This window comes from Malurus melanocephalus, unplaced genomic scaffold (assembly GCF_030028575.1).
Source record: "Malurus melanocephalus ecotype Western Australia unplaced genomic scaffold, MMel_1.1 scaffold_1073, whole genome shotgun sequence".
In the NCBI taxonomy this organism is placed as follows: domain Eukaryota; kingdom Metazoa; phylum Chordata; class Aves; order Passeriformes; family Maluridae; genus Malurus; species Malurus melanocephalus.
In genome coordinates this window covers 33,175-43,310 of record NW_026624305.1, presented here as the reverse complement: position 1 = coordinate 43,310, position 10,136 = coordinate 33,175, and the positions used below count along the sequence as shown (strand labels likewise).

The window sequence follows — 10,136 nt, the reverse complement described above, 5'->3', positions numbered from 1 at the left end:
AGATGATTATGAGCGGTGTCATCRGGGTGATGGAGCAGCTCGTGCAGAGCTCTGCCCAAAGCAAGGGTGGTGGCACTTTTCAGATCTGTGGGGCACAGATCTGTCCTGTTGGGGGGCTGAGAGGGGGCACATGGAGGGTGCCCCRTTCCCCTCTTGGCCTCCTGGGTGGGATTTTGGTGGCCAAGGAGCCATTGCTGCTGAGCAGGGATGGTTGGGGTGACAGGGGGTGGCTGCTCCAGGGGGCTGCAGCCCCCAGCCCCACCCATGGGTGCTCCGTGAGGTCCCACATGAGCCRGGTCCTTCCATGGGGACACGCTGGCACTGCCTTGTCCCCATCCTGGCAGCCCAAAACACCTTTAAAAACCCCAAACCCGGCAATGAAAGCAGCCCGTGCTGAATTGCTGGGTTAGTGCCCACCCCGGGGGCTCCACGCAGGATGTTTCCTTAGGAACACGCTTTTYCCTGCTTTTCTTGGACTGGCTCTTGGCTCGTTGTGCCTGTGCCTGCAGAGCCCAGCTGGTCACTGCTGCTGCCGGGAGCTCCAGTGCGATCCGGGTTTGGGATTTTGTGATTTTTGGGGGCAGCCGAGAGAGCCCCGAGCCGGCGGGGGAGGCTCTGCCCGGCATCTCCCGGCTCCTGTTGTGACTGGAGATGTTTCTGTGGGGAAGGAACAGCTCCTGATTGCGCTGGGGAGGAGGAGGAGGAGGTGATCAGCCAGGCCCGGGATGGAGAGAGGATCTGCGGGGAGGAGAAGGAARGGAGGAACCGGCTCTGCTCCTGTGCCAGCGCTCCTCGGTGTCCTCCCGATAAAACACCCCGCGATTGTCGGGAGAGCGTTCAGGGTTTGTGATCAGCCCGGGGGCTTTGTGCTGGTGGGCAGCRCCGTGATTAAAGCGGGATTAAACACTCTGATTAACGCACAAACCTGCTTTGGAATGACTGGGATTGGGAGRGTGTGCAAATCCAGCTGGCATGTAATGAGGCTACTGCAACAAATGGCTGGGTATCAATTACTGTGCCAGGTAAATGCCACCTGTCCGCTCTTTGTTCGCAGTAAACTGGCATCTAATTAATTTGGTGTGGTTCAGGCACGAGCAAGAACCTGCGGCCCCGGTGCCAGKGACATCCCAGTGCCTTGGGGACAACATCCCAGCCTGTCCGGGCGCTGTTTCTGAGCCGAATCCCCTCCACAAACCCCAGTCCCTGGGCAGGGAGAGGCACTGGGGGTTGGAAAGGCTGGGGTGAGCTGGGAGTGGGCACCGTCASTGTGGCACTGCGGGTCCTGCTCCGCTTCCCAGAAGGAATCCATCAGCCCCGCGCTGTCCCTGTGCAGTTTTACACCCCTCAGGTGTCGGGGGGCAGATTCCAGGGGTGTGTGGGGGATGTTTGGGGGATTCTGTCCTTGCCCAGCTTCCACAGGCGCTGACTCACAGCCCTGCATCCCTGCGGGAGGGGTTTCGGGGCTGATCCAGAACTGATCCAGACCTTTCCGTGGCTCCTGCCCGCCCTGCCCCGGCTCGGGGGTGGCATCTCCCACCGGCGGCAGGATGAGCCACGCTCCGATCTSCTGCAGGCGATCGCTGACCTCATTTCCAGCAGCGCTGTGGAGTTGGGCATCTGTTGCTGGCAGGGAGGGAAGTGGGGGCGCGGGGACCCCCCAAATGCGCCGGTGCCCCCAGTCCCGGACAGAACAGGGAACCCGGGAGAAACTGGGGGTGCTGGGGCAGCACAGAGTGGGCTCTGACCCCGCTGCAGCACCCACTGCTCCCCGTGTGCCCCCTCCTGTGCCCACTCTGTCCCACAAATGCTAATTAATCAGCATCATTAGCTTGATGCTGAATCTATTTTTAATCAGCTTTGGAAGACAGAGTCTTCCTCTGCTCCGTGCTCCCCCACAGGCTCTCCCGAGGCGGAGCGGGGCTTTTGGGGACCCTGTGCTGGGAGATGAGTTATTCCCCTCTGTGCCCCCGGGATGGGGTTGGGGTCCCTCACGGGATCTCCAGGCAGAGCAGGGCCTGCCCAGAGCCCCTCGCTGGGGTCCCAGCCCGTCCATAATCCATCAGCGCAGGGATGGATGGATGGATGGAGGCAGCAGCTGCCAAGGTGACGTTTGACAGCAGCAGCTGGGAAAATCGCAGGAGGAGGAGGAGCCCGGGAAAAGGCTGTGAAAATATTCTGAGAAGGCAAAAAGGAGGGGCAGGCCCGTGTTCCCAGCAGCCCCAGCCCCTCGGGGGGAGAGATGGGGTCCCCCTGCTGCTCCCTGGGGTCAGCCCTGCCCGGGGAAGGCTTGGAGAGGCTGCAGGGTGTGAAAAGCAATGTTTGCTCTGGAATTGCCGGTTCCRAGTGGCCCTGGCCAGGTCTGGTTGGCTTCCCCGGGGGCAAGAAGGGCTGGAGGAAGCCCCTTCCCGGCTGAGCTGGCCAGGATGCCCGGGCAGCGCCTCGGGCTGTACGAACCCGTGCTCTGCCAGCAAAGGCTCCTGAGTGGCATTTGAGGGMCACTGTCACAGCCAGTGACTCACGCCTGTGACCGGAACGGTCTGTCGGCCTTGACTCGGTGCCCGGGGTGGTGTCCAGCTGCCTGCAGTGCCCCGGCCGGTCCCGTGCTCCGGCCACGGCAGCTCCGGGGCTCTGCTCCCTCCGTCCTGTCACACAGGGATCCATCCGATCCTTCCCCTCCCCAAACCGCCATGTGCCCCCAGCCCTGCCGGGTGCGGTGTTTGCTGCCCATCTCTTTGCTCTCCTCCTCCCCCCGTGCCMGCCTTGGAGCCCCGTGGTGTCTCTGGGGAGCCTCGGGTGGCTTTTGGCACTCAGGACCCTCCGTCAGCAGTGTCCAGCGCAGGCTTAACCCCACTGCCCTTGCTCGGGGAGCTCTTGTTGGAGCTGCTGCAGAGCCCCAGGAGCCCCAGGAACCCCCAGGAGCCCGCAGGACGCTGCCCCAGCCCCGGCCGGGCTCCGCGCTGGCCACGGCGATGTCTCTCCCTTCACCGCTCCCCCGTTCTGGAGCGCAGACCGAGGGATTTCTGCAGCCACGTGCCCGACATCGCCGCGGTGTCCCCGGCACAGCCCTCTCTCTGCTCGGGGGTTCTCCMCCCGCTCCCCGCCTCATGCATATTTAATCGGGGTCTCCGGGAGCCGGGGCGCAAGGCGTGACACATCCACTGCTAATTAATCCTACAACGGCATTGATTAAGTGCCTGGCGCTGCGTGCCGATGATGCTGTGGGACGGTGGCGGTCCCAGTGCCGCAGGCAGCTCCGCTCGCAGGCGGCCCCGGGCGCTCCCGTGCAGCCGGGGATGTGCGAAAGGCCGTTTCAGGACACGCCGTCTCCGTTTTTCGGGGGTGTTACGCTGTAAAACACAGCAGATTTWATTTTTCATCTCGCCATCACCTCCYGTCACCCCTCGCAGCCCTCGGAGGAGCTGTCCCGAGCGGGGGGAACAGAGGAGGTGCCGGGATGGATGCGRAGTGCCCGGCGAGGCGTTTCCCCTGCCATGTGAGTCTCCAGAGGAGCCGGATCAGAGCTGTAAATCCCAGCTGTGTCCTGCCCTTAAGGACTCTCCCTCGCCCCCGTCGGTATTTCTGAGCCATCTCCCGAGTCCTGGGGCCTGTCCTCACGCAGCCCAAGATCTCCATCTGCTCTGCTGCTCTAAAAGCTCCTGGATTTAGTGCGCCGGGGCGGGAAGGCGCTCCCTGATCCCGGCGCTGCGGGGCTGGCTGTTCCGGCACAGCCGGTGCCACCGAGCGGCTCCCGGCCCCGAGCAGCAGCTCCCGGTGTCCGGACGGTGTGCGATGGATGCTCCGGGCTGCTCCTCACCTCTCCTCTCCTCTCTTCTCCCAGGATCCGCCTTCCCTCCTCAGGGGCCGGCGCTGCTGCCGCGGGTGGGACACACGGGTGGTGCCTGGAGATGCTGCAGTGCCGGGCTGGGACGGGGACACGGACAGGGACATGGACAGGCAGGGACAGGGATGGCCTTGGCTGGCGCCGCTCTGCCTCTCCTCTCGCTGCCTGAGCTCGCTGCACCATGAGGGCTCCGTACCCACGGGATTTTGGGGACTCAGAGGAGTCCAAGGGTCCCTCAGAGCCCCGCGGAGCCCGGAGGGTGAAGAGCTGGGGATTGTCACCCTGTGGGTGCCATCAGCCCCGTGCCACCCAGAGCCTCCCCTGCCCTGCCCCGGCTGTGCCACAGCCTTGGGGTGTGGGACAGCCCCACTGCCACCACAGCAGCGTTTGCCAGATCCCCAGAAAAACCCCAGAACGCCTGTGAGCGTGATTTTGYTCCTGCAGTTCAGATTGCAGAGCAGAAGCAGCCTCTGGCTGGGGGTTCCTCCCCTCTCCTGGGGTCTCTCCTCAGCTCRGGGAGGGCCGAGGGTGCTCTGGCAGCACCAGGGCCAGGGCCCTGCTTGGGGCTGGGGGCTGAGAGCGAGGCAGGAGCTGCCGCCCGTTCCCTGGGTATAAATAGCATCCCTTGGAGGATGTAGGCTGTTCCCAGTGACACGGAGCCCAGCAGCCTGTCCTTGGAGCAGCTGCTTTTTGGGGGCGGGGGGGCTGTGGTGTCTGAGCTGCCAGCGAGGGCTGAGCTGCTCCGGGGGCTCTGTGGTGCTGCTGCCTTTGTCAGGCTGGAGAGACGCTGCTCGGAGCCCCTCTGCACTGGGGGGATTTGAGGAAAGGGAGGGGGATCTCTCCTCAATGTCTCTTCAGTGCTTGCTGTGCCCCCTCATCACTGCCCACCCTGTCCTGCCGCCTCTCTAACCCCGTGGGAGTGATGGAACGGTGCCATGTCACACTCAGCTGTCRTGTGTCACCTTTCCTCTTGCCCCCAGAAGGTTCCTGATGCCTGTCCCCTCCCCAGGGTGCCYGGCACTTGTCACTCTGCTCCTGTCTGTGCCTTTGGGTGTGAGAAAACACTCCGGGTTCCCAGCCCTGCAGTCTGGMTCAAAACATCTCCCTTGCCTTGCCATGATCCCTTGATTCCTGGTTCTGGCTTGGGGCATCCTGGAGCAGCCCCAGGAGCCAACCTCACCGTGGCCATCACTGTCCCCTCACTGGGGCCACTGCTGTGACCCTTCCTGTGACCATTGCCAGCCCTGGGAGCTGATGGCACCAGCGAGGGCTCTGCTGGGCTCCAGCCGTGTCCCTTAGGGCTGGCACCGTGTCCTGCCCTGACGGAGGAAGGAAGGGGATGCTGCTGTCCCCACGTCCTGCCCGTGCCCCCAGGCTGGATCCACCCGGGATGCTGCAGGGATGGGGTGTCACAGGGGGATCRTGWGTGAGATTTTTGTGTGAGATTTTTGTGTGAGATTGCTTTGGGCTGGTTACGAGCACTAAGCGATGATTTTTTTTTGATGCTGAAGGCAATTCCTGGGCCGGGTGTGGGACGGGGGAAGCTGCAGCACTCGGGGACAGCACTGAGGGCATAGTGCCAGCCTGTCCCGTGCCCGTGGCACTGCGGTGGCCTCCGGGCGCTCTCAGATTCCCCCGGGAGCGCTCTCAGATTCCCCCGGGAGCGCTGCCTTCCAGGAACGGCGGCGTCTGGAGCCCAGCCCGGCCCCGAGGGAGCGGGGAGGGAGCGGGGAGGGAGCGGTGCCGGTGCCCACAGCGGGGCTTTGTCGTGGTGCCCACACCGGGAACATTCCCTGCACAGCCCCCAGTGTGCCACTGTCCCTGCACCAGCCCGGCAGAACCCAAAGGGAGCTTCCAGTCGCTATCCTGGGGAAAAAAACACACGGGTTTGTGTGGTGTGTTACATAAAGCAGGGAAAGACGTGGCTTGAGGGTAGAGGAGAAGGAGACAGCCTGGCAGAGAGGCTCAGGGAGCGCCTGAGCCAGCTCCAAGGGAACAGTGCAGAAATTCCTGCTTCATGTAGGCAAAAAAACCTTCCTGTGGAAAAAAAAAGAGGAGCTCCTGGCTGCTGAGGAAACAGACACATGTGAGAGAACCCGGTGTCTTTCTTCACGCTTTATTGTGTAAAAATAAAGTCAACAATTCATGTAATCCCAGCAATAAAATGGAAAAAGCATGAGAATCCGTAGAAACAGTGCATTGTCAGAACTGCCGATGCGGGCTGGATGCRCGGGGCGTCAAAACCCCTTCAAATCCCAAAGGAGACAGAGCCGGGAGTAGGAAAAATGTACAGCTTTGGTTGGCAAAATAATGACAAATTAAGATACATTAATTCTCTCCCCTACTGTACACTATGTACACTGCGTTGACATCACACCCTTTCGTGGTTTTTTTTTGGCAAATCCAACGCACCTGGGGCTGGAGGTTAAACCTGTGCCATGGTCTGGCTGTTCTCAGCAGGTTGTGCCTGTGGTGGCCGATGTGAGCAGGGGCTCGGGAGGAACTCAAATTATTAACTCTCGATGGTTTTGGGGGTTTTTCTCGCACCAGGAGCCGTGCAGGGGTCTCGCTCCACCTGGGCCGGGTCCCGGGGCAGCCGAGGCTCTGTCCCCRGCCCGGAGGGAGCTCCCGGCTCCGCTCCGCTCCGCCCGTCTTTGCCGCATCTTTGGAGTTGGTCGGGAGGCTCTGGAGCCCCGGGTGAATTCTCTGCCTCATCCTCCACTGCCTCAGCCCAGGGCTGCCCTGGGGGGGCAGGAGGGGGGCTGGGGAGTGATTTCTGCAATCTGTAGTACAAACCAGGAGTTTAGAAAAGGAAACCATACAAAATGCATCTGTTATCTCAAAATACGCTTCTTTATCTCTTTTTATCCCGCAGAATCTCAAAGCACTTTTTTTTTTCTCAGGGAGCACTGATAATTCTATATATTATTTTTTTTATATCTTCATAAAAATACCCTTTTTTATTATTATTGGTAATAAACTTCCCTTTACAGTAAGAGAAAMAAGAGAGTGTATTATCAAAAGCAGAAAGGCTTCAGACCTGTCAGTGGGGGCCGGGCTGGAGGGGACGGTAAAGGCTTTTTGTCACCAGCTACGGCGCGTAGGAGCCTCGGGGGGCTGCGGGCGGCGGGGCCGGGGGTACCTGAGTGCGGCAGGGCAGGAGCGGGGCCGGGCCCGCCGCAGCCCGGGGCTATGGCTCTGCTGCTCGGGGGCACCGGCCGGGAACGGGGCGAGGGGCTCGCCCGGGGGGGCAACCGAGGGCTCGGCCCCGGGCTGGAGCACAGCTCGGCGGGGCTGCTGCGACCCTCCCCCGGCTCCGGGAGGGTCAGGCTGGGCAAACGGGAGCCCCGGAGCCCGAGGAAAGCTCAGCGGCGAAGCGGGGGCCGGGCCGGGGGGGCGGCAGGGGGGGCGCAGCCGCGCCAGGCCAAGGCACGCAGGCGTTGAAGGACGTTGGCAAGACAGAAACCGGAGGGTCGTGGGGCTCCGGGGGCGGGCGCTCCCACGCCGGGGCATCCCCGCTCCCGGCACGAGTCGGGTGGCTTCGTTCTCGGTTGTTTTTTGCGCAAAAAAAAAAAAGGAGGAAAAAAAAATAAATAAAAGAACCCGCTGAGGAGGTTTCTCTCGCTTGTCCGTGGCCCTAGTTGAGCTGGCGACAGGCCTCGAAAGTCCACTTGGTGGCCCCGCCGTAGATGTCGATGTTGGTCTCGGCCCAGGCGATGACGTTGCCGGCGAGTGCTTTGGAGCTGCAGGTGGCCAGCCCGTACACCTCCCCCGGGCTCAGCTTGCGGTCCCACACGTTGAAATGGGCCAGCTCCCCCACGAAAGCCTGCGTGGCATCGAACCCTCCGCCCAGCGTGTCCTGCGGAGGAGCCGCCAGTCACCGGGGTGGCACAGCCGGGTGGCCCCGTCCGTCCCYCCGTCCATCCCGGGCCGTGCAGGGACACCCACCCTGCTCCCCCCAGCCCTTACCTGCTCCTGGCCCAGCACCAGGACGCCCTGGGGTTTGATGGGGTGGTAGGGAGCCAGGTTCTCGCCGTTGCCCGTCTGAGTGCCGTCCTGGTAGGCTTCCCACACGCCGTCCCGCGTGGTCCAGGTGACACAGATGTGGTGCCACTTGCCGTCGTTGATGGCAAAGGGCAGCTTTGCCACCTGCGGGCAGCGGGTCAGGGTGGTGCCCACGGGGGTCCATCCCCCACGCTGCCCCCCACCCTCCCCACGCCCTGGGGCCGTACCTTGTCGTTGATGAGGATCTCCATGGGGTTGTTGCCCCACTCGATGAGCACCAGCTCGTTGGCCTGGCCGGGCACAGCGTAGGAGAAGGGGGTGCCCATGCCCGGGGAGGCGCTGGATTTGATCCACATGCAGATGCTGAAGGCGTACATCTCGGGCAGGCTCTTCTTCACCTTGGCGTACATGTAGTTGGTGCGCAGGGGGAAGGTGAGCTGGAACCTGTCCGGGGGCCGGTTGTCCTTCTGGCCTGTGGGAGTGCAGGGGCGGTGGGCTCCTGCCGGGCCCCCTTTCCGTCCCTTTGGGGGTTCCCCCCCTCCCCACCCGTTATGTAACGGGCCTTGAGATGGCAGCGAGGAGCAAATCCCTCCGGCACCGCACGGCTCCCTAATCCCCGGGGCGGGCAGCGCCCGGAGCATCCTCGGCTGCGGAGCCCGCGGGCACCGGCGGCCTCTGGGATCACCGAATAAAGAGGGTTTTGGGTCGGGAGGGACCTTAAAGATCGGCCACTCGCAAYCCCCTGCCGCGGGGGAAAGCAGAGCTCGGGGACAGGGACCGCTCCCGGGGTGGGCAACGGGACGGGCTCGGCAGATCCGCCCGCGGCAGCGGCTCCGCACCGTCCGGCAGCGCCCGCTCCCCAGCGGAGGGTCCCGGGGGTCCCGGGGGTCCCGCGGGCGGGGGTGGGCAGCGCCCGGTACCTTTCTCCAGGTCGCTGATGCGCTGGTGCAGCGAGGTGAGCGTGCTCTCGATCTTGCCGCGCTCCTCGGACTCGTTGCGGGGGTTGAGCTTGCCCTCCTCCAGGCTGTTCACCCGCGACAGCACCTGCTTCTCCAGGTCATCGATCTTGTTCTGCAGGATGTCCTTCAGGTTGTTGGTCTGGCTGGAGGAGTTCATCCTGCTGAACTGCTGCAAGGGGCGAGCAGAGGAGCGGGCTGTTACCGCGGGGCACCGGCTCCCGGCTCCCGGTGCCCAGCCCCGCGGATCTCCCGGTGTCCGATGTCCGGCTGCCCGGCTCCCCCGGCGCCCGGCTCCGCGCTCGCCCTGCTCGGTTCCGCGGGTGCCCCGGTTCCCCGCGTCTCCCGGTGCCCGGCGGTGCGGCTCCCCGGCTCTCCTCGCGTACCTCCAGGTTCTCCAGCCGGGTTTTCAGCGACTGCAGCGTCTGCCCGAGCTGGCTGAGGGTCTCGGCGGCGGCCGGCCGCGACAGGTCGCCCATGGTGTTCTTGGAGAAGCCCTTCCTTCCCTTCCCCTCGCCGGACGGCTCCAGCACGCTCTGGCTCTCGCAGCGGCCCAGCTTGGCCGTGAGCTCGCGGATCGTCTCCTTCTGGTTCATGATGGTCTCCTTCTGCTGCAGCACCGTCTCCCGCAGCTGCAGCACGGTGCCCTTGAGCTCCTCGGCCGAGCCGGTGCCCAGCGCGGAGGCGGCGCACACATCCCCGTCCAGCGGCACCGAGGTGCAGATGAAGCGCGTCTGCCCCAAGCCCTGGCCGAGCGCCGGCCCCAGCAGCAGCAGCAGCAGCAGCAGCAGCGGCAGGAGGAGGCGGCTGCCGGGCGGCCCCGCGGCCATGGCTCCGCTCGGCTCCGCTCCTCCGGGCCGGCTCGGCTCCGCTGCGGCGCCGCCGCTTTTATCGCGCTCGGGCGGGGCCGTGCGGGCGTCACGGAGCGCGGAATCCCGGCCTGCGGCGGGGGGGCCCCGCGTGGGAGCGGCGGCACCGGGAGAGTGCGGTGGGGATGGGGATGGAGTGAGCGTGTGTGCGAGCGTGTGTGAGCGTGTGTGTGTGTGAGCGTGTGTGTGCCGTGTGTGTGCCGTGTGTGTGAACGTGTGTGTGCCCGTGTGTGTGAGCGTGTGTGTGCCGTGTGTGTGAGCGTGTGTGTGAACGTGTGTGTGCCCGTGTGTGTGAGCGTGTGTGTGCCGTGTGTGTGAGCGTGTGTGTGAGCGTGTGTGAGCCCGTGTGTGCCCGTGTGTGCCCGTGTGTGTGTGTGTGTGAGCGTGTGTGTGTGAGCGTGTGTGTGAGCGTGTGTGTGAGCGTGTGTGTGTGAGCGTGTGTGTGAGCGTGTGTGTGAGCGTGTG

At 64.0% G+C, this 10,136-nt stretch overlaps 1 protein-coding gene across 1 annotated transcript; it reads right to left on the bottom strand.

The window, feature by feature from the left end:
* Nucleotides 1-5,943: 5,943 nt before the first annotated feature.
* On the bottom strand, nt 5,944-9,653 carry NPTX1 (neuronal pentraxin 1). The gene is made up of 5 exons (XM_057386841.1): nt 9,189-9,653; nt 8,767-8,974; nt 8,074-8,318; nt 7,811-7,990; nt 5,944-7,700 (listed from the first exon to the last, which is right to left on the bottom strand). The coding sequence occupies exons 1-5, from the start codon at nt 9,630-9,632 to the stop codon at nt 7,479-7,481; spliced, it is 1,299 nt and encodes a 432-aa protein (XP_057242824.1). The 5' UTR covers nt 9,633-9,653; the 3' UTR covers nt 5,944-7,478.
* Nucleotides 9,654-10,136: the final 483 nt, after the last annotated feature.